General features: G+C 49.2%; 2 protein-coding genes and 1 long non-coding RNA gene across 4 annotated transcripts in view; all 3 read left to right on the top strand.

The window, feature by feature from the left end:
- The first annotated feature begins 1,097 nt into the window (after positions 1-1,097).
- Positions 1,098-3,380, top strand: COX19 (cytochrome c oxidase assembly factor COX19). The gene is given in 3 exon segments (NM_001256804.1): positions 1,098-1,295; positions 1,404-1,515; positions 2,514-3,380. Coding segments are annotated over 3 exon segments (282 nt in total). The 5' UTR covers positions 1,098-1,213; the 3' UTR covers positions 2,602-3,380.
- A 4,696-nt stretch (positions 3,381-8,076) lies between these two features.
- LOC140685108 (uncharacterized) lies at positions 8,077-11,678 on the top strand. The gene is made up of 2 exons (XR_012058320.1): positions 8,077-8,615; positions 11,378-11,678. It is a non-coding gene; the product is annotated as an uncharacterized lncRNA (long non-coding RNA).
- A 3,234-nt stretch (positions 11,679-14,912) lies between these two features.
- ADAP1 (ArfGAP with dual PH domains 1) overlaps positions 14,913-27,883 on the top strand; it is a 49,277-nt gene continuing 36,306 nt past the window's right edge. The window contains exons 1-3 of one of the 2 annotated variants that reach the window (XM_030284387.4): positions 14,913-15,133; positions 24,608-24,738; positions 26,910-27,001. In XM_030284387.4, the coding sequence (XP_030140247.1) occupies positions 15,049-15,133; positions 24,608-24,738; positions 26,910-27,001 (308 nt within the window). In that variant the 5' untranslated portion in view covers positions 14,913-15,048. Of the gene's footprint in view, positions 15,134-17,025; positions 17,144-24,607; positions 24,739-26,909; positions 27,002-27,883 lie in introns of those variants that run through there. The other variant, XM_012577912.5, reaches the window with a different exon arrangement.

Below are 27,883 nucleotides of genomic sequence, written 5' to 3'. Positions count from 1 at the left end.
AGAAAATCAACTTAAGAAAGATAAAATACTGTCTTAAACCAATTGCAGCTATGGGCAAAGAAGAAAAAATGCCAGCGTAATCCACAGTTAACACTTGGTGAGTTAAATTAAAGCTATTTCTCATCCTCCTTTCAGAAGGAGATTGTGAATCTGCAGAGTTTGTGCTGTAAACCTGTAGGCAAAAGGGGTGTTTTTCTTTGTTGTACATCTTGAGGATCTGGAAGTTCACCATTTCTCCAGCTTCTGCCAACACCCTCTTGGTTTTACTGCTGTCCCCCACCATTTATGCCACACGATGGGAACCCGCGTGCTTGTAGGAGGTACAAAATAACTCGGAGCTGTCCCTAGGGTTTGTGCACAGCTTAAACCACGAGGATTGATGAGAGATGAGGAACCACAGGGTGGCCAACACGGGTGGCTGATGGTTGAGCGGAATGGGGACGGCCCATCCCAAATCCTGCAGGGTTTCTAAGGAAGTTCATCCTGCCTTCCTGGGTACAGAAAATGGCCTTTTAAGTCAGGACCCAGAGCTCAGCAGTGACAGGTGAGGAATTTATTCTTGGGGCAGAAGGGCAGGAGGAGCCTGGCCTCAGCCCTGCACAGAAAAGGGAAAGATTGGACGAGGCTGGATCCTGTGAAGGGATTAGCAGACAGCAGGCTCCAAGTTTGGCTCTTTCCTCCTCCATTTCCCAAATGCCAGGGACAGACTTTTTCCGGGCCCCTCCACAGACAAACAGCCCAGGACCATCATCACAGCCCTCCATTCACAGGAACGAGCCGCAGCCTCACAGAATCCCAGAACATCCTGAGCTGGGAGGGACCCACAAGGACCCCAAAGTCCTGCACGGGACAACCCAGAAAACACTGGGCGCACAGGGAGGGGAATGAGGACAGTGGCACGAGCTTTGTGAGGAGCAATCGGTTATTTCCCGACAGAGGCTGCCGGAGCCCCGGGCGCAGGGACGGCTCCCGCTCCGCGCCGGGCCCAACATGGCGGCCGGCGCCGTCTCCATGGCGACGAGCGGCGCGCTCCGGTTGCCACAGCAACGCGCGCCCATGGCCACGTGACCCACCGCTCGGTGCGCTCGGCTCCCCCTGGCGGCGGGAACGGGCGGAGAGACCGGGAGGGACCGGGAGGGACAGTGAAGGGACCGGGAGGGACCGGAGAGTTTTCAGAGAGTTTCCAGAGAGCGACCCCAGCCCCGGCACCGACATGTCCACCGCCATGAACTTCAGCAGCAAGAGCTTCGCGCCGCGGCCGCCGGACAAGGGCGCGTTCCCGCTGGATCACTTCGGTGCGGTGGCGCGGCCTAGCGCCGGGCCTGTCCCGCCGGGCCTGTCCCAGCGGGCCGGGCCGGGCCGGGCGCGGCGCTAGCGCGGCCCTCGCTGTGTGTGTGTTCCAGGGGAGTGCAGCGCCTTCAAGGAGCGCTTCATGGAGTGCCTGCGCCGCAGCGGCTACGAGAGCGCGGCCTGCCGGCAGAGCGCCAAGGCCTACCTGGAGTGCCGCATGGACAGGCGAGTGCGGGACGGCGGCCGCGCCCTGCGGGCCCCAGGGGAGCGGAGCCGCGCTCACGCAGCGCTTTCTGTCCATAAAGCAAACATGCTCCGTGTTACCATCTCTAACCTCTGCCTCGTGGCTCCCGCTACGCCCGCTGTGAAGCTTTTTTTGTTTGTTTACAGCTGTGGTTACAAGTTAAACTTTTTTTGTAGCCCATCCTTTGTGCATCTTCTGCATGGCCTTCTCAGAAAGAGCTGTGTTCAAGACGCCTACAAGCGTTGTGTATAACGTAGCAATGAATTATCAGAGCCAGTGGTATTTTTCTTGCATACAGTAACGCAATTGAGTCTTAATTAATGCTGAGTTCAAGTGTAAATAATTTGGCCTGTTAGCTCCTTGGCAGTATGTTTCAAGCAGGCAAGTTAAAAGCTTTTGTATGTCAGTTCAAGTGAAGAAAGTGTTGGTGATTGGTTTTCCAGGGATGTTTCCATCCATACATTGCTTTGCAATGCTTCCTGTACGAGGCTGAGTCAGGGAACTTTGAAAAATTTACAGATTTCCCTGTATCGAGGGAAAGTACACTGCAAATCAAAAACGAGTTTGAAAATCGCTACAGCAAAGCCTAAGGGCACCACAAAGGCTGTTCTAAACCAGATTCTCTTGAAAATGTCAATGGCATTGGTAGAGTTTTGGGAAGCTCTTATGCAATGCGGTAATTAAACATAACCAGGAGTCAGGTCAGTTTCTGACTAAACTCTTACGCAGTACCTAAAATGGGGAAACAACATATTTAATTAGAAAACCACTGTAAAGGAAGAAAAATAATTGCTGAGTGTTGCTTTCCTTAAATGGAATTTTCTGAGGTCTTGTCAAACAGCAGTCACTCTGTATAGGTGCCTTGGATCTGTTTAGGGTAAATAATAGTAAATGAAATAGAAAATGCTGCTGCTCTCTAACCAAGAGAGAGGCTGTGTTCTCTAAAATGTGTTTTGTTGCTTTCTTCTTTTTTACTTAGGCAACTTATGGCTAATGAACCACTGGAAAAATTGGGATTTAAAGACCTGATAAATGAGAAATCAGAAGAAAAACCTGAGAAGTCGTGATGAAGACAGACAATATTGCTCCTGGTGAAGGGAAACCATTACTCTGAATGTAGTACATATTGTACATTCTGTTTATATTGCAATAGGAAGTGTTTCCTGAAAGAACCTTTTTTCCAAAGTTTAATTGTCCTAAAAGAAGATTTTTCTTTAAATGAGCAAAAAGTACTGTCTTTGTCTGCTTTGCTCAAGCATTTCTTAACTTCTTTCTTTTAATTTCTCTAGAGGCAAAACAGTTACAGCCCAAAGTGTTCTCCCTGTAAGAACAGTGAAGTCTTATTTTAAGGGGACAAAAGCCCAAACCAAACAATCCTTTATTGTGTAGGTTTTTAACTACTGATTAATCTTCTGTGGGCAGTACTGATATGCTCACAGCAGTTACTTGCCAGGTGGAAATGAAGCTGTTGTACTTTAAAATTGATTTTTATTAAATATTGGCTTTAGTCCCCATGCCTGGGGTGGTCTCACCCTGCTGTGGAAGACATGGGGGTCCTGTGGGGGTACTTGAGGTGCAGTGTTTTTTCAGTAATTTCGTCTTCCATCATTGTTGGGAGAGTGTTTCTAGTTCCAGACACCAGTCAGGGAGTGATTCTGCTTTTATTTACCATGCCACCAGTGTTCACCTAATTTTTTCATCATTTCACTGGCAATAGTGATATTTCTCTTGCATGTTCTAATGCAGCTGAAGTATTTCTTAATTAATGTTGAGTTCCAGCAGAAATAATTTGGCCTGTTAGCCCCCTAGAAATGTGTTTCAAGCAGGCAATAAATCTGTAACTCTTCTGGATGTGTTGCCCGCTGTATGTTCTGCTGCTTTTGTGTTTGTTTTTAACCCAGTGAATCATTTCTCTGTGTGTCTGGCTCTCTCTGCCAAGGCAGGTCCCCAGTGCTTCCCACTGTATCTGCTGTCCCCTCTCTGATGCATCTCACCTCCCCTGCTGGCTGCTTTTGCTTCTGCCTCTCTCCACGGTGCACCTGCTCATACTGAGTTCAGGGAAGGGTGGAAGAACATTTTCTGCTCTTCATGCTGATCATTGGGGCTGAGATTGAAATTGTTGCTCTGTCTTATCTGATGGAACAGAGTGCACATAGCTCAGAGCAGGCTTCTGTTTGAAAAGGACATTTGCTTGCTGCTGCATATTTTTATTCCACTTCATTCTACTGTTCAAATGATATTCTTTGGTTAGATTAGTACATTTATAGGAAAGATAGAGATTTTGTTGCTACAACAGACACTAAAAGACATTATATTAAACCACTGAATAAGAGCTTTCTTTTAGCGATACCAAATTAGAATTAAAATAATCTCCAGCATCTTCAGAAGAAAGAAATCAAATTTCATGCTTCTGTGCTCCCTGAATATTATAAGGCAAAGTGAATTCCTGGTAGGTCTGAAAGAACCCACCAGTGGTGGGGGAGTAATCTGGGCTGTTACCAATGGTAATTTCATTTTTTGGCTGTTACTCTGCACTGTTGTTTTGGCCAAGCAGTTCCTTCACCAGTTCCATCTGCGTTGCCCTGAGACATTGATGCCAGCCCTGTCCTCCAGGTTGTTACAAAGTTGAGTGATTGCCACCCTAAAAAGACTGCGGGGGGGAGAGGTTTGCACCTTTCAGCAGCCCTAAGATCACATCCTCAGCCTGTCCAGATCCATGGGCACATCTCATCCTGCTTCCCAGCACAGCGAGTCAGCTGCTGTCCCCTCGTGCCAGGACAAGGAGAGCTGAAAATGAAAATTCAGGGGATGGGCAGAGGCACTTCTGTTCTGGCTGTAAGCATTGGCAGCAGAAAAGAATGTGTTCAGTGGAGCTTTAAGGGAAGCTCAGAGCTGCTGGGGGACATCAGACATTGAGATCTGATGCAGCTGAGAAGTGGGTGGGAAAAAAGCCATTAGTGCCAGACCTGGGGTCAAACAGTTTTCCCAACTTTGTCAGGGGGATAAGTCCCTGCAGCACTGGGAGGGTTCCCAGAATGTTCTTCAATTAATTCCTGCCAATGTACAAATCATTAGTTAAATCTTTCCACTTGAAATCTCTTTATTTTAGTATTGGTGGTGGTATCCAGGTTTGTACTCCTTTAAACAGACAGTGGGGTATAAGCCAAATGAAAGCAGTAGGTTCACAGCCAACTTTGCTGTGCTGCAGGAGCTTGTCCTGGAGAGGTTCTGATACGCTGATTGGGAAAAATCTGTATTCTGGAAGCGCTGGGCTGAGCTGTGTGTGCTCCAGGGGAGGCAGTTTGTCAGGGACGCTGATTTCTAGGTGGAGCTGTTTGGAGCTGATGAGCTGCTGTGCTGTGGGAGTGCATCAATCTCCCTGTGAGGAGCCTGCCAGGTGCTGCCCGTGCCAGCGCTGCCTGAAGCTCCGCCTGCTGACAGATCCTGCAAAGCATTGGGAATCAGCTGGGATTGACGTGCAGCTGCCAGCCTGGTGTCATTGCACAGGTGTGGAAGGGATAGCCCGAAGCGGGAGGAAGTGGTGACTGGTGGAGTGAAGGTCTGTGTGAGCTGTTACCATCGCAACAGAAATCAATAAACCAGGGAGATGCAATTGTCTTTTCTGTAGCTTTTCTGCAGCAAAGCCTCATTCACACCCTAATGAGGCACCCAGCTGCTTGGGACCCGTCCCAGGGAATCCCCGGAGGGCTCTGGATCAGCAGAGCTTTGCCCACACATTCTTTGCTCAGATTAAAATCCACTCAACCACGAAGTGCTTAACCTTGATCACAGCAGTTATTTACAGAGAGAACATTGCTGCAAGTTAACCATCCTTAGTCTTCCTGGGAGACCTCGAGCTCTAGGTGTATCTCTCCAAACAACTACAGTGACCTGCAGAACCAGGAAGAAAGGGTTTAATAAACATTTCCAGAGCTCTGGGTGTGCTTTTACAGAAAAGCCTACACAAAGAGAGCCTCCTGCTCTTGCTCTGGAAATGGGCCATGGTCCAAGGTCCTTTGTAGCAGCACAGCGAGGCTGTGCCTCGGAGCTGAGGAGGGATTGTTGCTGCATCTGCCACCTGCAAGGACATACCTGGCAGAGCAGGAGGTCACAGCTGTCAGCTCCTGCGGTGAATGGTTGGGGCTGTGAGCAGTCAGAGCAGTGGGTGTGGCTGCTGACCTTCATGCTTGGTCCTTCCCCAAAGCATTCTCCCAGTTTGTCCTGCTGGCTTCAAGCCCAAGGAGCTCCTTGGGGCTGGGTATTTCACATATACACCAGCTTGGTTTCCTCGGGAGAACACATTGCTGCTGGTGATTATGTGTCCTTAGGGGCAGCAATCAAAACAGCTTTTACTTATTGCTGCCTTTGGTTTTGGCTGAACCAGGCGAAGGGCAACGAGTTAAGGCACCTCTTAAATTTCACCTCGTTGTCTCACTCCAAGCAGAGAGCTGAGAGGCAGCACCATATTGACTGATCCTCTGGAATGAAACCTGGGTTATAGGAGGCTGTGAGAGAAGGAACAGCCTGCTGCCATATGAAAAATGTCTGGAGCATCACTTGTTGCTGCTCTGAGAAGTGCCTTGGATGTTCTGGCTCCACTGGAGAGCAGTATTTTTCTACATTTCTCATCCATAATTCCTGGGATGGGCATGATGCTTCTGCTATTGTGCAGGACTGCTGTCATGTCTGGTAGCATACCTATCCAGGGGACTAAGTGCTTTTGTGCCCGGAGGAGATCCATGCTGGAAGACATCCTTCTGCTAAATTTGGAATATTGTATATTATATCAGGTTTGCCACAAAAATCAAAGCTCTGACTCACATGAATAAAAAAAAAAAAAAAAGACTGGAAGTGCACATACAAGGGTATATTTCCTTTTCAAGGGCATTTCAATGAAAACTGGACATCTGATTAAACTTATCCTGTTTTAATTTTCTTTTTTTTTTTTAATGATCTGCTGTGTGAGTAACTGGCAATGTTGCATTTTTGTCAGGATGCAGCAGATTTTCTAGCTTACAAATTCCAAGGCGAAATGCCTTCCTTCTGGAATGAAGGTGCCATATGGCTTGAAATGCATAACTGATCACTGCTCAAAATAGGAGCTTCATAGAAAGTCACCTAGAAGTCCAATGAGTGTATGCAAGGGACATGATAGACCTTGATCCATTTTTTGTTTCCTGGAACTGATGATGATACAGGGACAGGTTTTTATGGCTCTCCCTAGAGGTTCTGATGCTTGTGTTCTCTCTCATTATCCAGGAGATTTTGGGATTTGAATTGGCAGGTGCATCAGTCTTATGCTTGCTGACTCCTGCTGGGCTTGGCTGAATGACAAGCTGGCACTCACCATATAGCCCAGCAAAGGCCACGGTTCTCTGGGAGGTAAAACAGCTCAGCTGATCAGATCTGTGGGCTGAATCCAGCCCTTGGTGGCCCACATTGCAGTGGGGTGCCTGCACAAGCAGCCCTTCCCACACAGAGTGAGGGAGGTTCCCACTGCTGTGGGAGGGATGTTGGGGCCACCTGTCCTGCAGTGAGCAGCACCACAAACCACCTTGTGTTGTGGATGCTTTTCTGTCCAGGTCCTTGTGAATTATGGTAAACCCAGACAGGAGCAGTGGTGGAAAAAAAGAGCAGGGGGGTGAAGAAATCAAGGAGACAGAATGACCCAGGCTTTTCACTTCACCTTGAAGGGTTTAAAAAGCAGGTGGTGGGGGTGCTTTTGCAGCTCCTTTGGGCAGCTGAGTCCTTTGCCTATTTTAGTAACCTTAGAGGAGATGACAGCTGTGGTTTCTGGAGGATTTCTAGTTTTCTTGCTGCTAGCAAGCCCTGCTGAGCAAGAGCCTGCTCACACACCCAGTCTGATCCTGCTTGCAGAGCTGCTGAACAAGGGGAGCACGTGGGAAGGCAGCAGCATGGGAGGGGGTGCTGTGCGAGGGAGTCAGGCCCCGTCGTGTCTCTCAATTTGCATTTCTCTGTTATTAAACCATCCTCTGGTTTTCAGCTGGGTTTGGAAGCATCTCTCCTCAGTGGGCAAGGCAGGAGGATGATGGCACTGCTGAATCTGGGACACCAGGATGGCCCTGAGGGTTTGATGTGATGCTGTGTGCTGCAGCCATCTGCTGCCAGTCTACCAGGGCTCTTCCCCTCTGGGCTGCACTGACAGCCCCAGGTAGCAGGGCTGGGTGGGTGGGAAGGCATCTCACCACACTGAGAAAGGCAGTTTTTAGGCAGGCAGACCCAGCTGCTGGAAAAATAATCCCGCTGCCACTCAGGATTGCAGAGAAGCTGCAGATCAGATCAGTGCTGAGAAAATTGCTGGTAACTCAGGATGCTGAGCCAGGCAGGAACAAAACCCCCCCACTGATAAATGGGCCTTCATGGCCCCATGAGCAAGCACCAAGTAGGAAACCCCAGGGGTGTAATGAGGCTGGCTCCTTGCTGGGGGCTGAGGGTTCCTCCCTTGGCTTTTGCTCTGTAGTGTGGGGGTGGGAGTTAAGTTGTGCTGACTTCAACCCCTGGATTAGGCAGGTTGGCTTCAGCCTTGTCCTCACCAGCCCAGACTCTGGGTGTGCCTGTTGTTTGGCACATCCCCCGTGTCCATGTGCGTGCTCGGAGTGGTTGCTAAGGCAGCACAAATCTTCTGTGTGCTTTCCAATTTCTGTCTGATGCAGAGGTGTAGGTGTACTGCGGCCATGCAGCCTAATCCCAGAGCAGGATCTGCGTGGGAGAGCAGGGGCAGTGCCACGGGTCAGGAGTGAACATTCTGTGTGCACAGGCACCACTGGGAGCGGTGCAGGTGGGTGGGCTGTGGGGTTTAGTTTCATTTCCCCCAACCCCAGACTGCTGCAAAGTCTGGTGAAAAGAGGGACTGTCCTCTGCCAGCAACCAGGAGGCAGCAGGGAGGGGAACATTCTGGCAGGAGGTACACCCTGACCTCGTGTGAGGGGAGATGCTCAGGCTGTGCATGGGCAGCACAGAGATGTTACATAACTGGGGCACTGCAGGGCTGTGCTGACAGGAGGTGCAAATCCTGGTCAAACAGAGATGCTGAGTTCCCTGGCTGCTGAAAAAGAACCAGGTAGGTGAAAAATGAGAGCGTGTCTGGAACATCTACTTCCATCCTTTTAAGCAGTCATGGCAGGAGACTTGCAGGTGTGGTGGTGCCAGCTAAGAAGGACTCATTTGAGCACAGAGATGTCTGGATTGATGGCTTTATTTCAGCTTATTTTAGCAAGTAATAGGCAGGGGGGTGATGTTTATCACCGAAACTGGAGCTGGCTGTACTTTAGATCACAGCTCTAATCGGCTGGACTGACTGGGACAGTAAATCACTTCAGCAGCACTAATAACACAGGGTGATGGGTGTAGTAAACCCTCTATAGCAGCAATAACTTGGTCCTGCTGGTTCTTTCACTCAGGTTGGTGCTTCTGCTCTGGTTTGTTTATTAAAGCTCCTTCACAAAAGTCACCTGGGTGACTGCTCCAACTCAGCCATTGAAATGGCTGCTCTCCTGCCATTCCCCAACCTGGCTTGGGCTCTTTTTATACCCTGCTATAAAACTGTTTATTTTTGCACCTGTTTAGAAAGGGGTTTTGGCCACAGGGGTCTCATGATGTTGTTTTCATGGCTTCTGGAGCAGGGCTGCTCTGTTGTTGCTAGAAATAATTACTGTTAATTAATTCTTTGCTGATTTTTCTTTGGCAAAGCATACTGAAATAAACAGATAAATGAGCAGCATGCTCTGTATCTCAACGTTGTGGGAGCTTTTAGGAGGCATACAGTGACATCCAAACGATCCCATCAGCAGCCAGAGGAAGGGTGGGACATGGCCCTCAACTTTGTGTGGACAAAGTTAATTGGGGGGAGGCTGAATTACCATCTCCAGCTGTTTGGCAGCTCTCTTCAGGCCATCATTTTTAATCTCTTTCTAGAGAAAAAACACAGTTTTGTTTCCATCTACTGCTTTATTCAAATCACAGCTGAGCAGTGCTACAGAAGGGGATGTGCTCTCAGCTGCCTGAGCTGGACCAGCAGTCTGTGACACGAGACTGACCATTGGGGCCCAGAACTGCACCGCTTCCTCCCTTCTTCTACAGCCTTTTAAAATGGTTTATCTTTTTTCTTCTGAGGAACTCGGGCTCTGCTGCAGAGACTTCCAGACCAGAAGTGAAGTGCTGGGCTTGCCCCTGTCCTGTGCCCTGCCTGTAGCACCACCATCCTCTCTGCTCTGTGTCCTGGCTGGGGCAGCCTCTGGCTGCAGCGCCCAGGGCTGGCAGCAGGCGGGTGGGTCACTTCAGTCCCCAGCCTGGAATGAGACATCACACAGCTCTGTCTCCTGCTCGAACGTCTCCAAGCTGTTCCTGGAAGGATGAGCCATTTGAGCCAGGAAGAGATTAAATTATTGGACTGGAGCAAAGGCAATCTCCACGATAAGTGCTGCCCTGCTGTTTGCACACCGAGCCCGTCCTGCTGTGTCTCTGACTCACACTGAACTGATGACGTCCTGCTCTGAGTAATCACTTTGACTTTTTTTGGAGGAGCGGAGCCCCTGATGTATGAGTGTCATCACACACAGGTTGGCTTTCTCCATGCAGAGATTCCACGGGCCTCAGTCTCTCAATTAGGGTAAATCAGGAATAATGCTGAAAGCAGGGTCTGCCACAGACATAGGTGAGCTGTTGACTTCCTTGGACTAATTTCATCTCCTCTGTGCACAGAGAAGAGCCTGTCATTGGACAGTAGAAATCAGCTGCAGCTGCCATGGAGCCAATTCCCTCAGCTACCCCCTCCATGTCATATTTCACATCATAGGAAATGGGTTTGGTGCAACAACAGGACTGTTGCAGAGCTGTTTTTCTTACACTGAGATTTCCCCAGGTGCCATGGAGCAGACATACAAATATCCAACATCTTCAAGCCATCAATTACCCCCTCTCTCTCTCTCTCAGACATATTTTGGCTCCCAACCATGCTGTCTGAGCAACTAAGGAACCCCTGTAACCACGTACTGACCCCCAAACCAGCCCAATGCTGGCCAGAGGCAGGCAGAAAAGAAACTGAAAGAGTGTCCTGAGCACATGACAGGCTTGTGGTTGGAGAAGTTTTGTGGCAGCCTGGCTGTGAGAGAGCAGTGATCAGCTCTGGGGTGTTGCAGAAATCTAAAAAAGGAGATTTTGGTCTGAACCCCCCTTCCCCGCCTTTGTCCTCATTCTCCCCTGTTCTGCTTCCCTACAAAGGATCTCTGTGGTCTGGCTTGCATGGTGGTAACTGCATGACTGTTCAATCATGGGACCAAAGGATTCCCCTTTTTTCACAGTGGTGACACTGGGCTGCAATAGAATCAACTCCTATGCAAATGGAAAGAAACCCTGATCTATAGATCACTCTGCAGTGAGACACTTTTTGACCTGCACAACACTTTTTCTTCTTTGAGGGCTGCTGCAGGTGCAGAGCAGCTCTGCAGACACAGGACATCACAGTTCTTTTTCCACCCTCACACAATTTTCTCCTGCATTATCCTCTTCAACCCAATCCACACATCCTAACCACACAGATGCTGTGAGTGGGCTTTTCCCTGTTCCACACACACACACACAAAAAAAATCTCACAGGCTCCCTACAGCAATTTGCTCAAAATAAGAGAAAGTTGGCATCAGTATTGGATTTTTGGTTCAAGGGTTTTTAAACTGCCCTGCTCTGAGCTCTCTGCTCTGTGGCATTCCTCCCTCCCAGCTATACCCACTCTTGATTTAACTGGATAACCCAGAAAACTCTTTATTTTTTAAAAGAAAAAAACCTCTAGGATTGGTTTATTCCTTTTTTCATTTTCTTTTGAACAGGAAACCAATACTGCAACGGAAATGAGCTGGTGCTTATTTAACATAGGTGCTTGTGCCAGTGCTGCAGCTTGTTCACACAAACCTCCAGCTGCAAGAGCTGCCTCCCCTGTGGTGCTGAGGAAGCCGATGGAATCCTGCCTGGTGTATCTGCTACTCCAGAGTTTTGCTTGAATGCAGTTGCATGAATTATTGATATTTCTGTTCAGGTTTGCTGTTCACGCAGGAATTTGTAATGCTTCCCCACGTTGTGCTGGGAATGCGCTCCCGGGTCACATCAAGGCTTGTGTTTAACACCCTTTCACTTGCATGGTTGTGACATTGATTTATCCATTTCAGGGCTAGGGCTGCGAAATTAGCTAAAGCCCAGAGTAAACAGCCCTTTGCTAACAAAAGGCAGTCTGGGGTGAAAGGAGCTGATAAGGAAGGGCAAGGAGAACCTATAATTATGTCTGTGCATTTTCAGGGCGTCACCACAAAGATGATGGAAATGTTTCCAGGAATTTCTGGGTGTTCCTTGCCCTGACCTCAGTATCTGGCATTTCCAGGGGTTGCCCTTGCTGCCACTGTGCTTAGCACCTCAGGAGATGGCATTAATATCCGTTTCTAAGGCAACAACCTTGTGACTTGGAAAAGACTGAGTTGAAAGTGTGTGTGTTTACAAACAAACACATCTTACACATAAATATGTAAGGATTTACATACATATGGATATGAATTTATGCCAGACCTCCAAGTCACTTAGCAGTGGAGAGACAGGAAGCATCTGAATGAGGGTGATGTACTGACAGCAACGACAACCCATCTCCAGAGAGTTTGGTCAGAGATTTCACAAGAAGTAGGAGCAAATTCATTTAGGCACTCTCTGAAAGGTGCTACCCACGGGAAAAGTGTGGGCAAAGCTCAGAGGAGGGAACAGTGTGACATGGACAAACCTGAGCAGTGATGCCCATCAGCCTCCTCTAGCCCTGCAGGGGCAACCTTTGCTCTTTACCCGGTGTGAGATAGAAACTCAGATGTGGTCCCTGGTCTGTGCCAGGAATCACACTCCTCAGGAGTCAATGTCCATCAGGAGAACCTCAGGGCCTGCTCTGGATCAACACTGGGGCAATACCCAACCTGTTAACCTCAGATAAACCAGGAGTAAATTTACAGAGATACCCTTGTATATGTGAGGTCGGCTCAAGCCTTTTATTTTCCATTGAACAAAAGTCTATCTTCATTTCTGGCTTATTTAGTTCTAACTTTTCTCCCTGACTCTCCACATTCCCTCCACCCACAGGGACTGTTTGTTTTCCCATGTGGAGTCTGGAGTAATTGTGATGAGATTTAAATGCTGAGGATGCTGCTGATCGACCCTTGCTGGCCCTGCTCTGCCTGTCCTTTATGAAACTCTCCCCTCTCATCATTGACAACAGGCTCTGTTTTATTTGATTTTATTACAAGATATAAATTTCTGTCTGCAGCCCTGGCTTCCAGCACACAGAGGAGAGAGAGGAATTGCCTAGCAACCAGGGGAACAAAAAATTAAGAGAATCAATAAGTCTTAATGGAAAGCTAAACAGAGACTTTCAAACCAAACCCCCTCCCTGCTCCCAGCCCCGGCCCGTGGTAAGTCCATGACGATGTGCAGCATCCTGGCTATTGCATGAAGCATTCAGCAAATGCCTCTTCTGGAAAAGCCAAAGTGCAAATGAAAGCCTGGCCTAACCTGGGCTTAGGTAAAGCTCTGAGCCTGTAGCATTTACACTGTCAAGCTTGAACACAGCACAGTGTGGGGGGTTAGGGTTCTCTGCTGAGCTGGTTTCACTCTCAGGGTGTTAGAAGTCAGTGCTCCAGGTAAGTGTCAGTGATCAGAGCCTGAAGAGGGTGAGGGTCTGGATGCAGCAGCTGTTTCCCCACAAAAGGTCTGTGAGGAGGATTATGCCTTTGGTTAGGATGGGACTGAGTTTCCAGGCATTATCAAGCTATGTGTGCAAAACCAGCAAGCCCAGCACGATGTGTGACACTGGGTTGAGTCAGCAAGGAACAGTGCACCATCCAGTTTAAAACAGAAATAAACCTGGATACAGTCACCTGTCTGGCAGCACAACTGCAAAGGTTATTTAGGAAAATGTATTCCAGGCAAAGGGAGCATTTTAAATGTACCAGGCCATGACTCTGCCTGTATTTAAGGGGCTATTTTCTCCTACAAAGTGTTCTCAGGAACCTGCTTGCATCCTCATGTTCGCAGGATCAAGATGGTTTGGTTGTGGAAGTTTTCCAGGAGCTACTGGCAGCCTCCTCCTGCAGATGTTTGTGCACACCGTGAATCTCATGGGCAGCATGGATAGCATGAGCTGAGCTTGCAGGAGGGCTCTGCTTTGTTGGAGAAAACAGAGTTGGATGATTTAAATGGGGACCTGCTTTGCAAAACCAAGATTGTTTACGTAAGCAGAGATTTGTGAACCAAAACCAGGACATTGCAGCATCACAGGTGACCCATACATGATAAGAAGGTTTCAGCAGGGGTTAAGGAGGCACAGCTCCGAACCTTTCCTTGGCCAAAAGATCCTCACATCCTGCCCCAGAGACACTTTAGTCTTTGACTGGCAAAACAAGTCCTGTCCCATAGATGGCATGAGATGGACAGGCATGATGGCACAGGGATGTTTTCCCCCTTGACACTCCCTTGACGCCATGGAGGTGTGAAAAATGTGGGAATACATTGGAGGACAGTCCTGCCAAGACACAGACATGGCAGCTGGTGGTGATGTGCAAGGACAGCAGTGAAGGAGGAGCAGTTTTGGAGCGCGCGGGGCTACCGATGAGACCTTCAGAAAAGGTGATCCCCAAAGATGAGCCCCAAAAGCTGCTGGTGTTAGAGGGGCATCCCGAACGCGCTGCTCATGAACCTGCCAAGCTGCTTGTGTGACAAGCTGCTTGTGTGGCAAGGCCCCGGCCGGGGAGAGCTTGGGGTTGCTGCCAGCCACCATCTCGCAGAGAAGATCCACCGGCGACAGCATCCCCTCCGCGGGCAGGAGTTAAAGCAGGAGAGGCACCCCAGAGCGCCGGGGTGGGGTGGGACGGCCCGAAGGTCGGGGACCCCCTCGCGGGTAGGGATGCCCTGAAGGTCGGGATGGGACGGCCCAAAGGTCGGGGATCCCCTCGCGTGTGGGAGGCCCCAAAGGTCGGGGACCCCTCGCGGGTAGCGATGCCCCGAAGGTCGGGGACCCCCTCGCGGGTACGGCCGCCCCGAATGTTGGGATGGGCCGCCCCGAAGGTCGGGGACCCCTCGCGGGTGGGATGCCCCGAAGGTCGGGGACCCCTCGCGGGTAGCGATGCCCCGAAGGTCGGGGACCCCTCGCGGGCAGGGCCGCCCCGGTGCCGCGCTGCCGCTGGAGGGCGCGGGGCTCCGGCAGCGCCGCTGAGAGCGGAACCGGCGGCAGCGGGCGGCTCCGGCGGGAGGCACCGGGGGCAGGCAGGGCAGGGCAGGGCAGGGCAGCAGCGGGCAGGGCAGCAGCGGGCAGGACAAGGCAGCACCGCCCCGGCGGCCGGAGGCGCGCTCGGCGTGCGCGGGGCGAGCGGGGCCGCATGGAGCCGCCCGGGCGCCGCCCGCCTCGCCAGCGCCCCCCGCCCGCGCCATGAGGCTGCCGTAGCGCCGCGGACCGAGCGCAGCCCCGGCAGCCGCCCCCATGGCGAAGGAGAGGAGCAGGAAGGCGCTGGTGGAGCTGCTCCAGCGGCCGGGGAACGCGGCGTGCGCCGACTGCGCCGCCCCGGGTAAGGGCAGGGGAGGCGGGGGGCGCGGGCGGCGGCTGCACCTGCACCTGTCCGCAGCGCACGGCACGGCACGGCACGGCACGGTGCAGCACCTCACGGTACCGCACGGCACGGTACAGCACGGCTCGGCTCAGCAGAGACGGGGCGCGGGGCTCTGCCCGCTCCGGACCCCGCCGAGGGTGTGCCCGACCCCCTCCCCACCCGGGGGATGCTCCGGGGCTGCTGGAGGGATGCGCTGCGCTGCCGCGGTCCCCGCGGACCAGCCCCAGCCCAGGTTTCTCCCCAATTTCCCCCGGGCCGGCCCGGCTCCTCGCCCGGCCGTGAGCGCTGATGTCATCCCGGCGGGTCCCCGCGGGCTGCAGCGCAGCCGGGGTCGGTAACCGGGCGGGGGTTCTGCCGAGGTGCCCTGCCTGCGGGGGCGGCGTGTCCTGCGTGTCCCCGAGGCTGCTCCTGCCCTGCCGCTGAGCAAACACATGGGGACAAGCGGCGGCAGCGCTGCGGACATCCTGCCCAACAACCTTTGCCCAGCTGCCATCGATGGGTGCCTGCGCAGGGAGCGGGGCTGGAGTGTCTGTAGATGGAGAAAATCTGGGCTGGGAATGTCTTACTCGCCTTTTGCATGGTGAATTTTTGGAGTCGGGCCGTGATGCTGTTGCTGAGCAGAGTCTGCATGGGGTGGTGGGATCTGTCTTTGAGAACAGCCTTAGAAAAATCGCAGAGCAAGTAACTTTCCCGGTTTTAAAAAGAAAAAAAATCACCATACAGAAAAACCTACATTTATATTAGCTTGAGCAGACTGGCTCTGAGGAGGGGTATAGAAAGGATGTCCTTCTCAGCCTCTGTCATTTTATAGGTTAAAGAATAACCCAGCACTTCAGCTGAGCCCTATTTTCCCAGCTATTGATTTGTTTAGGATGTCAAGATCTATTGGATACCGCTATCCAGCTCCTACCATTCCCGGTGGTTTTATATGCCTGATCTGCATCCCAGGACACTGCAGTTCACTTTCAGATGCGTTGTGTCCTCCGGTACCCAGCTGGAAAGGACAAAGAACTTTGGGCACAGCGTGAGAGGCTTTGCAGCGCGGCGCTGCTCCCACCCATCTGCTGCTGTCTGACTGTACCAGCCCACCTTGCTGAGCCTGGGCTCCCCGTGTAGGTGTCCGCCTGAATTGTTCCTTCCTGGAGAAAACTTTACAAACCTGGGCCCTTCAGATCAGCAGGGTGATTCTCCCTCACCCTGTGGGTATGAGACATAAAGCCCCCAGGCAAAATGGGAAGTTTCTCAGCGTCACCAGGGTGGAGATGGAGCTGTAGGTCAATAAAATAGCTCATATCAGGATAAGAAGCTTGTTGTTAAAGGCACAGAAAGGGCTTGTAAAACAACAAAACCATACTTTGATTTTGGTGACATTTGCATACAGAGATATCTTAGTGAATCTGAAAGTCAGAGAGGAGAATTTGGGCCAGTGTCTTTTGTAAGTCAAGATGTGCTATATTAATATCATTCAACCTCTTCTGAACCCTCATGGCATTATTTCCTTAGGACCACCCTCCTGTTCAACCCAATTCCTTTAGTGACTACTTTGCTTCAGTTTCTTTGGCAAAGGAGAGCTATTCATGGTGCTCATCTGCCTGGGAGTGACAATAAACTTGAGATGCCCTGGGCTACTTAACACAAGATAATAACTTGTGTCTGTAGGTAGTATAGAAAATATTCAGCCTGAATTCAGTTATTCAGGCTGGGCAGGTGTGGCAGGCCAGCTCTTTCTGGGGATGAGGTAATGCAGCAGAGGCAGGATAAGTGTCCAGAGAGCCTCCAGAAAGGGGTGCAAGAATGTTCTTTGCTGAGAAGTGGGATGCACAAAAAGATAAAGGTGACAGCTGGAACTGGGTGGGCAGCTGACACTGGAAAAGTAACAAAGCAGATAAAATGAAGTGAGAAGGAAGAGGGAGGCTGTGGAATGAACAGAAGATGAGGGAAGCAGGGCAGACTTGTGCTTTCCCACATGTGAGTATCACCATAGGGCTGATCTGGTACGGCTGAGGGGAAGCCAAAGATCGGGATTTGTTATTGCTGTTTCTCAGGTGGGTGAGTGCCTTTCCCTGAAATACTCTGTTAATACAGGATCCATGATAAGAGGGAGCCATTTAGCTCAGGGATGCTCATAACAAAGAACAGGATGGGTTGGAAATGTAACGGGGGAAAATTCTGTTAGTCACTTTAATTTGTGTATTTGGAAGCCAGCTGGGTTTTCTTTTTCTTTTGGAAATATTTGTTTGAGAAATCAACAAGCCAGTGAAAGTTTGTTTTTTTCCTTCTTGCTGTAAAAAAGGTTATTTTCTTTTGTTACCGTTTTGGCATTTGGGAGAGGCTCAGCAGCCAGAGCCCCACAGCGTGTCCCAGGTATTCTGTGTCCTGTCACAAAGCCCTGGTGCAATGGAGCTCTCAGTTTGGCATCCCTGGGCTAAGCTGTGACCGTACAAAGTCAAAGCTGGGACGGACATGGGGCATGGGGGGAAGCTTTTCCTCCTGGGCTGGGTAAATAACTTCATCCCCTGCAGGATCAGCTCATCCCCTTGGGGACATTGGGCACAACCTGCTGCTTGTCTGTTTGGCCGGAATTTGCCACTGAATCATGACTGAGGATTATTGAAGTGCCCAAGTAAGGCTGTGCTGGTCAAGGTGTGTTTCCCTGGTGTGTGCACAGGATGTGTCCACTTGCACCTGGGTGGAATGGGGTGTTGAATGTGGTGCTAAGCAAGGTCAGATCTGGGTCTTCCCCAGGACCTGTGTATATGTCTGGCAAAAAAAAAAAAAAAAAAAAAAATTATCTCTTGTGCAAAACCAGAGGTTTCAAACAGATTTTGGGGGATGTCTCAGGTGGAGAGAACAGTCTGGCCATGGCAGCTGAGAATGCAGAAAGGATGCTAAAGTAGAAAGTGAAAATCAGAGTGTAAAATCACTGAGAGATTACATTTTTCGCTTTTTTGTGTTTGGTGTTTGGAAATTTTTTTTTAGGTTTTTATTAATTGCATTTTTATAAAACCTTAAATTGCAAAGAGAGGTTGTTTTGAATAAAAGGTGTTTCAGTTGCAAAAAATGTCATCGATCTGTAATGCATAATGAGACTGCCTTGGTTACATCTTTGAGACTGAATTCTGGGGCAGGAGCCACTAATAAAGTCATTAGATGGGGCTTTGGGGCCTCTGTCATTACACACTTCAGTGTCCTGGCTGTTGTGTTTTTTGTGGGTTTAAAGCTGTGCTGTCTCAGTGAAGACAGCATGGTAAATGCAGTCTTAAGTGCAAACTGAGCAATGTTACTGAATTGCTGGTGTGTAATGGCTCTCTGTGCATTAGAATAATCTTTTTTTTCTCCAAGACTAATGTGGCAGTTCAGCCTTTTCTTTTTTCTAAATGATTCTTTGTCTCAGGCAATCTTTCCTCACATCATAAGACGGATGGTTATCTCAGGGCATAACAAGACCCTGAGTATTTCTCTCTTTATTTTTCTATGACTTAGGCTCGTGTTTCCATGGAGTGAGAATTATTTTACATTGTAGGAGGACAGAGAGGCTCTGAAGACAGAAATGGAAATCCCATCAAAGCAATCCTGCAGTTTAAACCCTCCAGCAGCAGTTTACATGGCTTGTTATCATTTTATCTTTGTTATTTGGGATGGATTACTGAGACATGGATCCTGGCTAACACTGCCCTCTGTGCCTGAGGCCCGGGGGGGTGAAGGATGGAGGAAGAGCAGAAGGCTTATGCTGGAGGCTCATGGGGCTCTAATGGTGTGAAACGGGATTTTCATCTTCCAGATCCAAGTGGAAACTTGTTCTGCACCTCCATTGCCCTCTTACTTAAATACTGATTTTTTAAAAATTATTATTATTTGGTGTCCCTGAGAATTGACCAGACCTTCTCCCCAGCTGTAAGCAGAGGGTAAGAAAGAAAAAAAAAAAAATTCCCACAGCAGTTGTGTTTAGCTCAGTGTCACTTTCTGCAGGAAAAAGGGCTTTTTGAAACAAAGGAGGTTTAATGTGATGGTGGATTTTGTCCTGTCCTGGTGCCTGGGCTGCAGCACAATCGTGGGCTGCAGACAGCGAGAGGGGGCTGCTGGGACCTGCCAGCTGAATTAAAAGACCTTGGCAAGTTTAGTGCCTTCACTGAAAAATTTTCCTACTTAGAGAGGAGAGTTGGTGGGAGGTGGTTTGACTTCAGTGTTAACTCTTTTATTGTTATTTTTCAACATGCATGACCAGGGTTTGTTTATCAGCCTCTTAATCCTTCCCCAGAGTAAATAGCTGCAGAACTTCAGTGCTGAACACCAGGTTCTCTGTCTCAGGCATGGGGGAAATGAGCAGCAAGCAGGAAAGGCTTTGTGCTTGTGTGGATTGCACTGAAATCCCTGTGGTTCTACCCTGCATCAACGAGTCACATTTCTAGTGCAGGGGGAAAAAGGTTTCGTTTGCCTCAGAGGTCTCTATCAGCTTGAACAGGAGGGGGTTCAGGAAAATCCCTTGAATCTGCATCCCAAGCAGAGAGCAGCTCCCACCCAGCTGGAGTGGCAGGGTGCAGCAGGTCGGGCCATCATTCTGTGCTGAAGGATGTCCTGAGGATGTGTTGCTGTGCTTTGGCCTCAGATGTTTGCCTTGATCATCAGTATTGTGCTATAAGTAGTGGGAAATGTAGTTTAAGGCAAAAGGTGGAGCAGGAGCACCCAAATTTTGGGACTCTTTGAGTTCTTGCTCTTTTCTACTTTGAGCCTGTTGCTGCTCTGCTTCATGGGATTTTACTTGGGTTGGTGACGTCTTGGGATTTTCAAACTGGAACCCCATGTGTATATTCTGGATACAGGAAATATTGGTTATTTATTTTTTTTTAAAAATCCATTACCATCCAGCTTCCAGTCTCTTTGGTTTCTATAAGTTGTTCTGTGTCTTTTGTTGTTTTTTCTTCCATAATATTTTCTGTGTCTAGCCTAATTTTTTTTTTATTTTTCCCTAAGTTCAGGAATGCTGGATGCAAGCTGTGGTGTTCGTGGTTCACTATGCTGGCTTTTCCTGAGGCTTGTGGTGGTAAAAGGTGCTGGGTGGACAAATTAATTTCGGAATTTAGCTGTATTGCAAGTGTTTTAGTTTTGTTTTGGGTGCTTCTCTAATCTCTGGCTATGCCTTTGCTTTCAGATGAATGAGATGGGAAAATACCAGCCCAGTGTCCTTCTCCTGAGTTTAGTTTAACTTTGTTTGTTTCTTTAATTTTTAAAATGAAGCTGACACACGTCTTTATTTTGAAAGGCATTATGATCTGTTTATGAGTTGCCAGGAATCTCTGCCACATTGGGCAGTGAAAGCCTTTTAGAGCTGGAATTGGTCATTCAGGATAAGAGTCTTTCTTTCAGTGTATTTGGTTTAATGTTTCCGTTGTTCCTCATTCATTTTTATTCCTTTTGGCTTGAAATAATGGAATAAAGTCATTTGTGTGGAACTTAGGCATGCTGGAGAGTTTTCATTAGGCTTCACTGCTCTTTGCTCAAAATTCTGGAGACTTAGGAAAAAAAACCATCTTTTTAGAGCAATGCCCAAAAAGCCCAGATTATGACATATTGCCATTTCATTGCACTTTTTTGGCACATGCCCAGACAGAACAATAAAATTACTGAACTCTCAGTAGTGTCCAGCATGGAGAGCATGTTCCAGCTGTTGCAGTGTCCAGCAGCAAGGTGGACTTCACCTACCTCTGGAGGCCTCAGCTTGCCAGCCACGCAACTGGGGGTCATTGGCTCACTGAATTAATGGTGCAGCCCCAAAATTCACTGTTTTGTGGGAAGACACTTTATAAAAAATTATTTTCCTGTTTGATAAGATGTTGTCTTATCTCTGATGCAGTAGTTTGAGGGGTTGGGTCTGTGATAAGCCAAGCCTGGGGATCACTGGCGTTATCCACGTGTCCCTGAGGTGAGAATTTGTGCAGGAGAGCAGAGAGAGGGACCGTGATGTGTTTGGGGAGCAACGCAGCCGCTGGCAGCCCCAAAGCCCTGGAAAGGTTTTGGAGAAGCATCCCTGCAGCCGTGGGGCTGCCATGCCTGGGGCGGGTCAGCAGTCCCTGCAGGAGATGTGGGGGTGCAGCTCTGTCCATCTGGCTTTCTTGGAAAATGGCACGAGTGCAGGGGTGGGGAGAAGGGGAAGCAGCGCTGGCAGAGCTCTCCAGAAGCTGGATTTGGGGAATCCTCCACCCCTGCTTCCTGTCCCCTGGCAGGGCTGTGACACGGGGAGGTCACAGGGGAGCACGAGCCCGGGGGCTCCCATGGCTCTGTAATCCTATGGTTTGTTCAGATGATGCTGAGAAATTCCTTTTGCCTTTCAGCTAAAGCCTGGGAAAGGTTTGGGCTGCCTTGCTTTCTGTTAGATGTCCTCAGCCAGGAGAGCAAGAGCCATGAGACATCTCAAATTACGGTAACAGCGGCATTTCAGAGGGACTTGCCCTGGCGGATCAGTTTGTTCTGGGGCTGCTCACCACCCAGCAATTTTTTGGATGGGGCTACGTCAGTACCTGAAGCATTTGAACTCCCCTCCTGCCTGGTGTTTCCCTTGGGATTAAACCCAGCTGCCAAATGTGGGTGGTTTTGGGCTGTGACAGGAGAGCAGCACACAACCAGCTGAGCATCCACAGTCCCTCCACCCCCCCTTGCCACGAAAGGCGTATTTCTAAAACCAGAAGAGCAGTGAGGAGGAAGTTGCTGTTAATACCTGTCAGAAATGTGAATGGCCGGGGTCAGGTCTGGTGGGGCAGGTGAAATGTGCATCTCTGTCATGGTGCTCCTCGAAATTTGCTGTGTGGGACACTGGTGGTGTTGGATGGACACGGATTTGGGTCTAGGCAGGAGGGGAAGTGCTGAAGGGAAGGTGACCAGGGGGAGATAGCTACTGGCTTTATAGGAACAAGCTGAGAACATCCCTTCCAAGGCTGGGTCACCCCTGACCCCGTTGTCTCTGCTCCTCTGAGGGACTGTCACCTTCTGGCAGGCACAGATGGGTGACCCTGTGTATATGATGGGATGTAGGGGGGTGTGTGCACCCTGTGGTATAATCCAGCTTTTGTTTGCTTTGCTTGCCAAGGTATGGAGCCAGGGGGAGCGTGTTTAAGAGTCTGGTCTGAAAAGATCCTGTTGGTGTGAGAAGAATGCTTTAAAGCCCAGGTGTGACTGAAACCTGTTGCTTGAGGTGCTGTTTACCCCTGCCAAGGAGAGACAGCTTGGATATGGGCTGAATTGGTGGCCACTGGAGCTGGAGTCTCCTCCAGGATCTTCTTGCAGGATGTTCTTCCACCAGAATGTGTCCCTCTCCCAGGCTGGAGGAAGGTGTGCAGTCTGCTGGTCTGTCACACACAGCAGTGCAGGCAGAGGTGGGGTTACCTCTTGGGGAGGACTTTGGCAGCCTGACTCCACGAAGCTGCAGACAGCATGAAGAAATCCACCCGCATGCCCAAGATAAATGTGGTAACATTAAAGAGGCATTGGGACTCCCAATAAAACATGTTTTATTGGCCAGTGCATACTTTGAAACCTGTTCCCCTAGGTTGGGCAGTGCTTTGATCAGATTACTCATTACCTGGGACAGATTGGAGCTCAGTTATCCTGGAGTGGCTGTGCTGGACCCAGCTCTGAGCTTTGCTGCCACAGCTTCCTCACCACTGCCATGGCTCTGTCCTCTGGACCCTCTTACCATTCTGTGTATCTGATCCTCTGCATCAAGCTCAGTGATGGCTGTTTGAACACGAGACCCTGGTGCTTTCACCTGGCCTGACCTGCACCCTTTGGGACCCTTCAAAAACCTTGGGATGTTTTTGTGGCAGGAAGTTTGGAGGGCCCCAGACTTTGATTACAAACATATTTGGAGATGAGAGAGGACAATATGATGAGTTAGAGCACAGAAAGTGCCTGAGCATGCAAAACTCCTGATTCTTGCTGCCAGCCTACAGCCCGATAACTGGTCACAGTCTTTGGGGTCGGGATGAGTGGGATGTATGATCTGGGATGGGGTGTGAAGCTGAGTCACCAGTGGTTGTGGAAGCAGCAGGGTGTTCAGATCAGCACCCTTAGATCAACTTGAGTGGTTTTGTACTTGCCAGGCTTAAGTTGTAGTCACTGGGGTCTTGGATGGGGATAGGAGACCATGTGAAATAGGAAAAAACCCACCTTTGTGTCTGCTGGTGCCTGCTGGGACTTGGATCAGTTTGGGAATTCGCTCCCCTCTCCCATGTGGGCACCCAGCTGTGTATTATGAGAATCTCCTCATTTAGCACTGGGGTTTACATCTGAGCAGAGCCACCTCTGGAGAGCAGAACTGGGCTTCCCTGGGGTGTGCTGGGGAGGCTGGTGGCCGTCCCTGCAGGCAAGGCTGGTGGCAGCCCTTGGTTACCCCTCAGGAGCTGAGCTGCTCCCTGCTCTGACACAGCCAGAGCATGAAAGATGGATAAGGAGGAGAAAGCACATTCCCTGCGTTTATAAATAATTGCTGTGCTGTGTGCAGTGAGGGTTCAGGGTAACACGGGGCAATAAATGGCTGAGGAGGGGCTGTGAGAGGGGAAGACCTCCATTACCCCTGACAGCCTGATGCCATGGGCTGGCTGAGGGGCTCCCAGCCCTGTGGGCTGGGGGAGGATGGAGGATTCAGTGTGGCTGACCTGCAGTGAAGCTCTTTCTGCTGGGGCACAGCTGGATCTGCAGGCGCTGACATTTGCCTTGCAGTTCAAACAAAGATCCCTGTATTGGCTTTATTGGCAAGGCAGTGCCAGGGACACTGCTGGATGTGTCCTGCTCCTGGCCCCTGCCCTCCTCCAGTCCCTCTGTCTCCCTGCTTCGGGCACTGCCTCTCCCAGGGAGGAATTTACTCTGTTTAGTGCTTTGTGTGAGATGTCAGCCCGGGGCTGTAAACAGCGCATGGTTTTGCTCAGAGAAAGTACAGAGCCACCACTGGCAGCGTTTTTCCATTAAGGCAAGGGCTGGAAACCTCCTGGCATGGAGGGCTGGGCTGCTGGGAGCTGCAGCTGTGGGAGGAAAGTCTCTGTGTGGAGCACATGTAATAAATAAATAAAAAGGGAGCAGCACAGCGGCTTCCTGAGCTGATGTAGTTTCTGTTCCATGCAGTGTTCAGATGGAATTTCCTCATGAAAGAAGGATAGTCCCCTTTTCTCTTCGTGTGAGCCAGGAGTGAGCTATGGAGGTCTTGAGCACATGCAGTTGTCTGTGTATTAGTTTGGGGAATAACAGCTGCATTGAGGTTTGCAGATCTAGTGATTGTTAGTTTAATTTGTATTCCCATCAATAGAAGCATTTATTTTCTTTGTCTATTTATCTGATGCCTTTAGACTCAGGGACATCAGACCTGGTGACTCCTGAACTCCCCTGCCACGCCCTGAATCCAAAAGATCAATCAAGTGCAATTCCCTCTTTCCTTCTTGCTTCCAGACCCGGACTGGGCATCCCACAGCCTCGGGATCTTCATCTGCCTGAACTGCTCAGGCATCCACCGCAACATCCCGCAGGTCAGCAAGGTGAAGTCGGTGCGCCTGGACGACTGGGACGATGCCCAGGTGGAGGTACGTGCCCCTGGGCTGGGAGGGGTGTCTTGGTGTGAAAAGACAGGGGTCTGTGAAGGAAGGCAAGAGCCTCCTGTGAAATGGAAAAGGTAAACCCCCTCCCTCCGAATTACCACAATTTCAAAATTGAAAGGCTCTCAGGCAAAGATATGGGAATGGGAATAACAGTTCTTTATTAGGAAAAAACTAAATAAAAACCATGTAATTAGTACAATCAAAAGTAGTGATGGAGTCAGAAACCTGACACCCTGAGGAGTCAGGGTGTTGGTAACAGTCCAGTGAAATGGTGGCTGCTCCTCCTGGAGTGGCAGATGAAATGCTGCTGGAGTGGTGATCCTGTAGAAGGGTGGAGTTTTCTCTGAAGGTCTGGTGATGGAGTATTGGGCCTGGTCTTCCTCTGGGAATCCAGCAGAGAAGAAGCTGCTCCTCTGGGAATCCAGTGAAGAGGCTGCCCTGATGTCCCAAAAAGTGCTGATTTTATGCAGGTAGGGCTGCTTGGCTCCTCCCTCTGGGTGGAGCATCTCACCATGGGATGATGGAACTTTCCCAGTCATGCAGTGAGTCATTAATGGCCCATTAACAGAAGATATCTCCCCAGAGGGAGACATTGTTCTTGGGAGAGATAAGAAAACTGCCCAACTTAACAGGAGGTACCTGCCCAACCTCCAACAGATGGCAAATAGAATACATGCTTAGCTTACAAGCCAGGACAAGGGGCCAAACCAGGGGGTTTGGGCTCTTCCCTTTGCAGCCCTTTCCAAAGATGCCACAAGAAATGGGATTTCAGAAAGCTTGTCTAGATAGTGAATGTGGGAGCGAGGTCGTGATGCTGAATGAATTAGAACACCCATTTTCTGAAGGATTTGTGAGGGTTTCCCACCCCTATAAAGATGTCCATGAAATAGCATGTAGAAATTACTAATTTTCAAGTTGTCTTCTCTTGTTTCTTACAGTATCTCTAGTCTAGACTAGACCTCTGGTCTACCACCCTGCCCAGCTCAGCTATCTCTGGCTTTGTTCCTCTTAAATTCACAGCTTGAAAAACCAAACCCTCACAATATAAATTCTCTCTATTTATGCCCCACACCTGCCTGGATTTGTGTGGTGCTGCTAAAGGCACCCAGGAAACCTTTCTGCTTTGACTACTGGTGTCTTCAAAGGCATGAAAAGCTCTGCCAGTCATTGATTTCTGTCTTCTAGCTGTAGAGTTGAGGTTTTTCTGAAAGCTGCACCTCATGGAGTTGTGTGTTTTATGAGAATAGGCCTTAGTGTTGCAGGGGTTTTTCCTTCCCTGATATTTTTTGTGGGAGTAGATTGAATGTAAATGTGAGAAATTCAAAACCATGACAGTAATTAAGAAAAAGCTTAGCTGCTTGTTATGTTTGTATGCTTGGCATTTGACACAAAACAAAATGTATTTAGCGTGGCTGCCTGGGAAAGAATGGGGTTTTTACACTTATAAAGTGAATTTCAATAAACAAAATATATGAATAAGGAAATAAGTAGTTTGCTGAGTTCTCAGCCAGCCATTTGTGTATCAGAAGAAAAGGAGGGCTGTCAGGGGAGATAGAAACATTATATATTTATTTATTGGAAAGGAGGATTGTCAAGGCAGATAGAACTTTTATTCATTTGTTTATTTGTTTATTTATTTATTTATTTATTTGTCTGTCACTTCAAGCTCCTTCCTGAGGTAGCTGCAATGACTTTGCAAAAACCAACTCATCCTTTTGGCACAAGTGCTGTGATCAGAAGCACAGGATGTGTGGTCAGAGGCTATCACCCTGCTGGAGCTGTAACACATGGAGACTGAAAGCCAGTGCGATGTTTTTCCCTCTGGTTACCTAATCCCCATCTTGGGTTCCTGGATCCATCTGATTCCCATACCTGAGGGGGAAATGCCACTGTGTGCTGCCTCCTGCCCCTGTGGGGATCATGCAGGTGGCACTGGGACATGTCCTCAGCATCATTTTAAGCTGTGGGATCCCTAGTAATAATAACCAATATTTATTTGCAGCTGCCCTTCTGTGCACAGTCCTGGGCAAACCTCTCAGTAAGAGAGGAGGTCCCCCATCCCAATAATTTTATTGCTCTGTAGAAGTAAAAGAGAATAAAAGAAAATACTGTCAACATTTACTTAATTCTCTCTGTTTTTTTTTCTCTTTTTACAGTTTATGGCCTCAAATGGAAACAATGTAGCAAAAGCAAAATATGAATCTAAAATGCCACCATTTTATTATAAACCAACGTATCTTGACTGCCAGTAAGTAAATACCTCTGCTGGTAAACAACATTTATTTGTTTGTGCAGCTGCAGCCTCTGTAATACATTAGTTTTAGCATAAGGCTTTTTTTTTTTTTTTTTTTTTTTCTTTGCCACAATGGAGGTTTCATTTATAAAAGGTCCTGAAAATGTTTTTCCTTCTGCACACATATGGTAGAGTTTATGCTATGTGTGGGATCTTATTTAATAAGTACAGTTGAGATGATGCAGGGGAGTCAATAGTTTGTCTGTTCCCCAGGCTCTCCCAAGTTTCTAGAGCTGCAAGAATGCCAATTTCTACCCATTGATTTCCTCTGTCTTTTCAAATCCCCCTTCTGCATCAAGGCAGAACTTGCTAATCTGCTGTGTCAGGTGCTGGGTTATTTGTAATACAAAAATACTGGGGGTTTTGTTGGGTTTTTTTCACCTAGATGACAAATAATCTCCTCCCTGAAGGCAGCTGAGGGCTGTGTCTCCCATGCAGTGTGGAGGAACCTCCCTGGTGAGCTGGGCTGGGCTTTGTGGAGCAAGGAGCTGAGCAGCCAGAACCTGCTGTACTCCCTAGGCTGCAAGGGGGTGAACTGAATTTGGCTGTTAGGGTCCAGCCCTGCCGTGTACCAAGGTGGTTTTTTTATTCTTGTGTGAGTGGAGCTGCCTGGCCTGATAAGAAAAAACCATCCATTTATGCAATGTTCTGAGCTGCAGAATCCCAGCAGTTTGGCTGTGCCATTTTGAGACTTGTGTGTGCTTGTCATGTTGGGGTTGGAGAAGCAGGATTGGTAGGAGAAACACAGATCTGGGGGATTTTGATTTTGTTTACTCCAAGTCTCAGTTAAGTTCAGTTAGATGCTGCCTGTCAGAGTCCTGGTTCTTTTTCGGGACT

This window comes from Taeniopygia guttata, chromosome 14 (genome assembly GCF_048771995.1).
Source record: "Taeniopygia guttata chromosome 14, bTaeGut7.mat, whole genome shotgun sequence".
Lineage (NCBI taxonomy): Eukaryota > Metazoa > Chordata > Aves > Passeriformes > Estrildidae > Taeniopygia > Taeniopygia guttata.
Note: the sequence above shows the minus strand (reverse complement) of the source record. Positions and strands in the feature narration are given on the sequence as shown.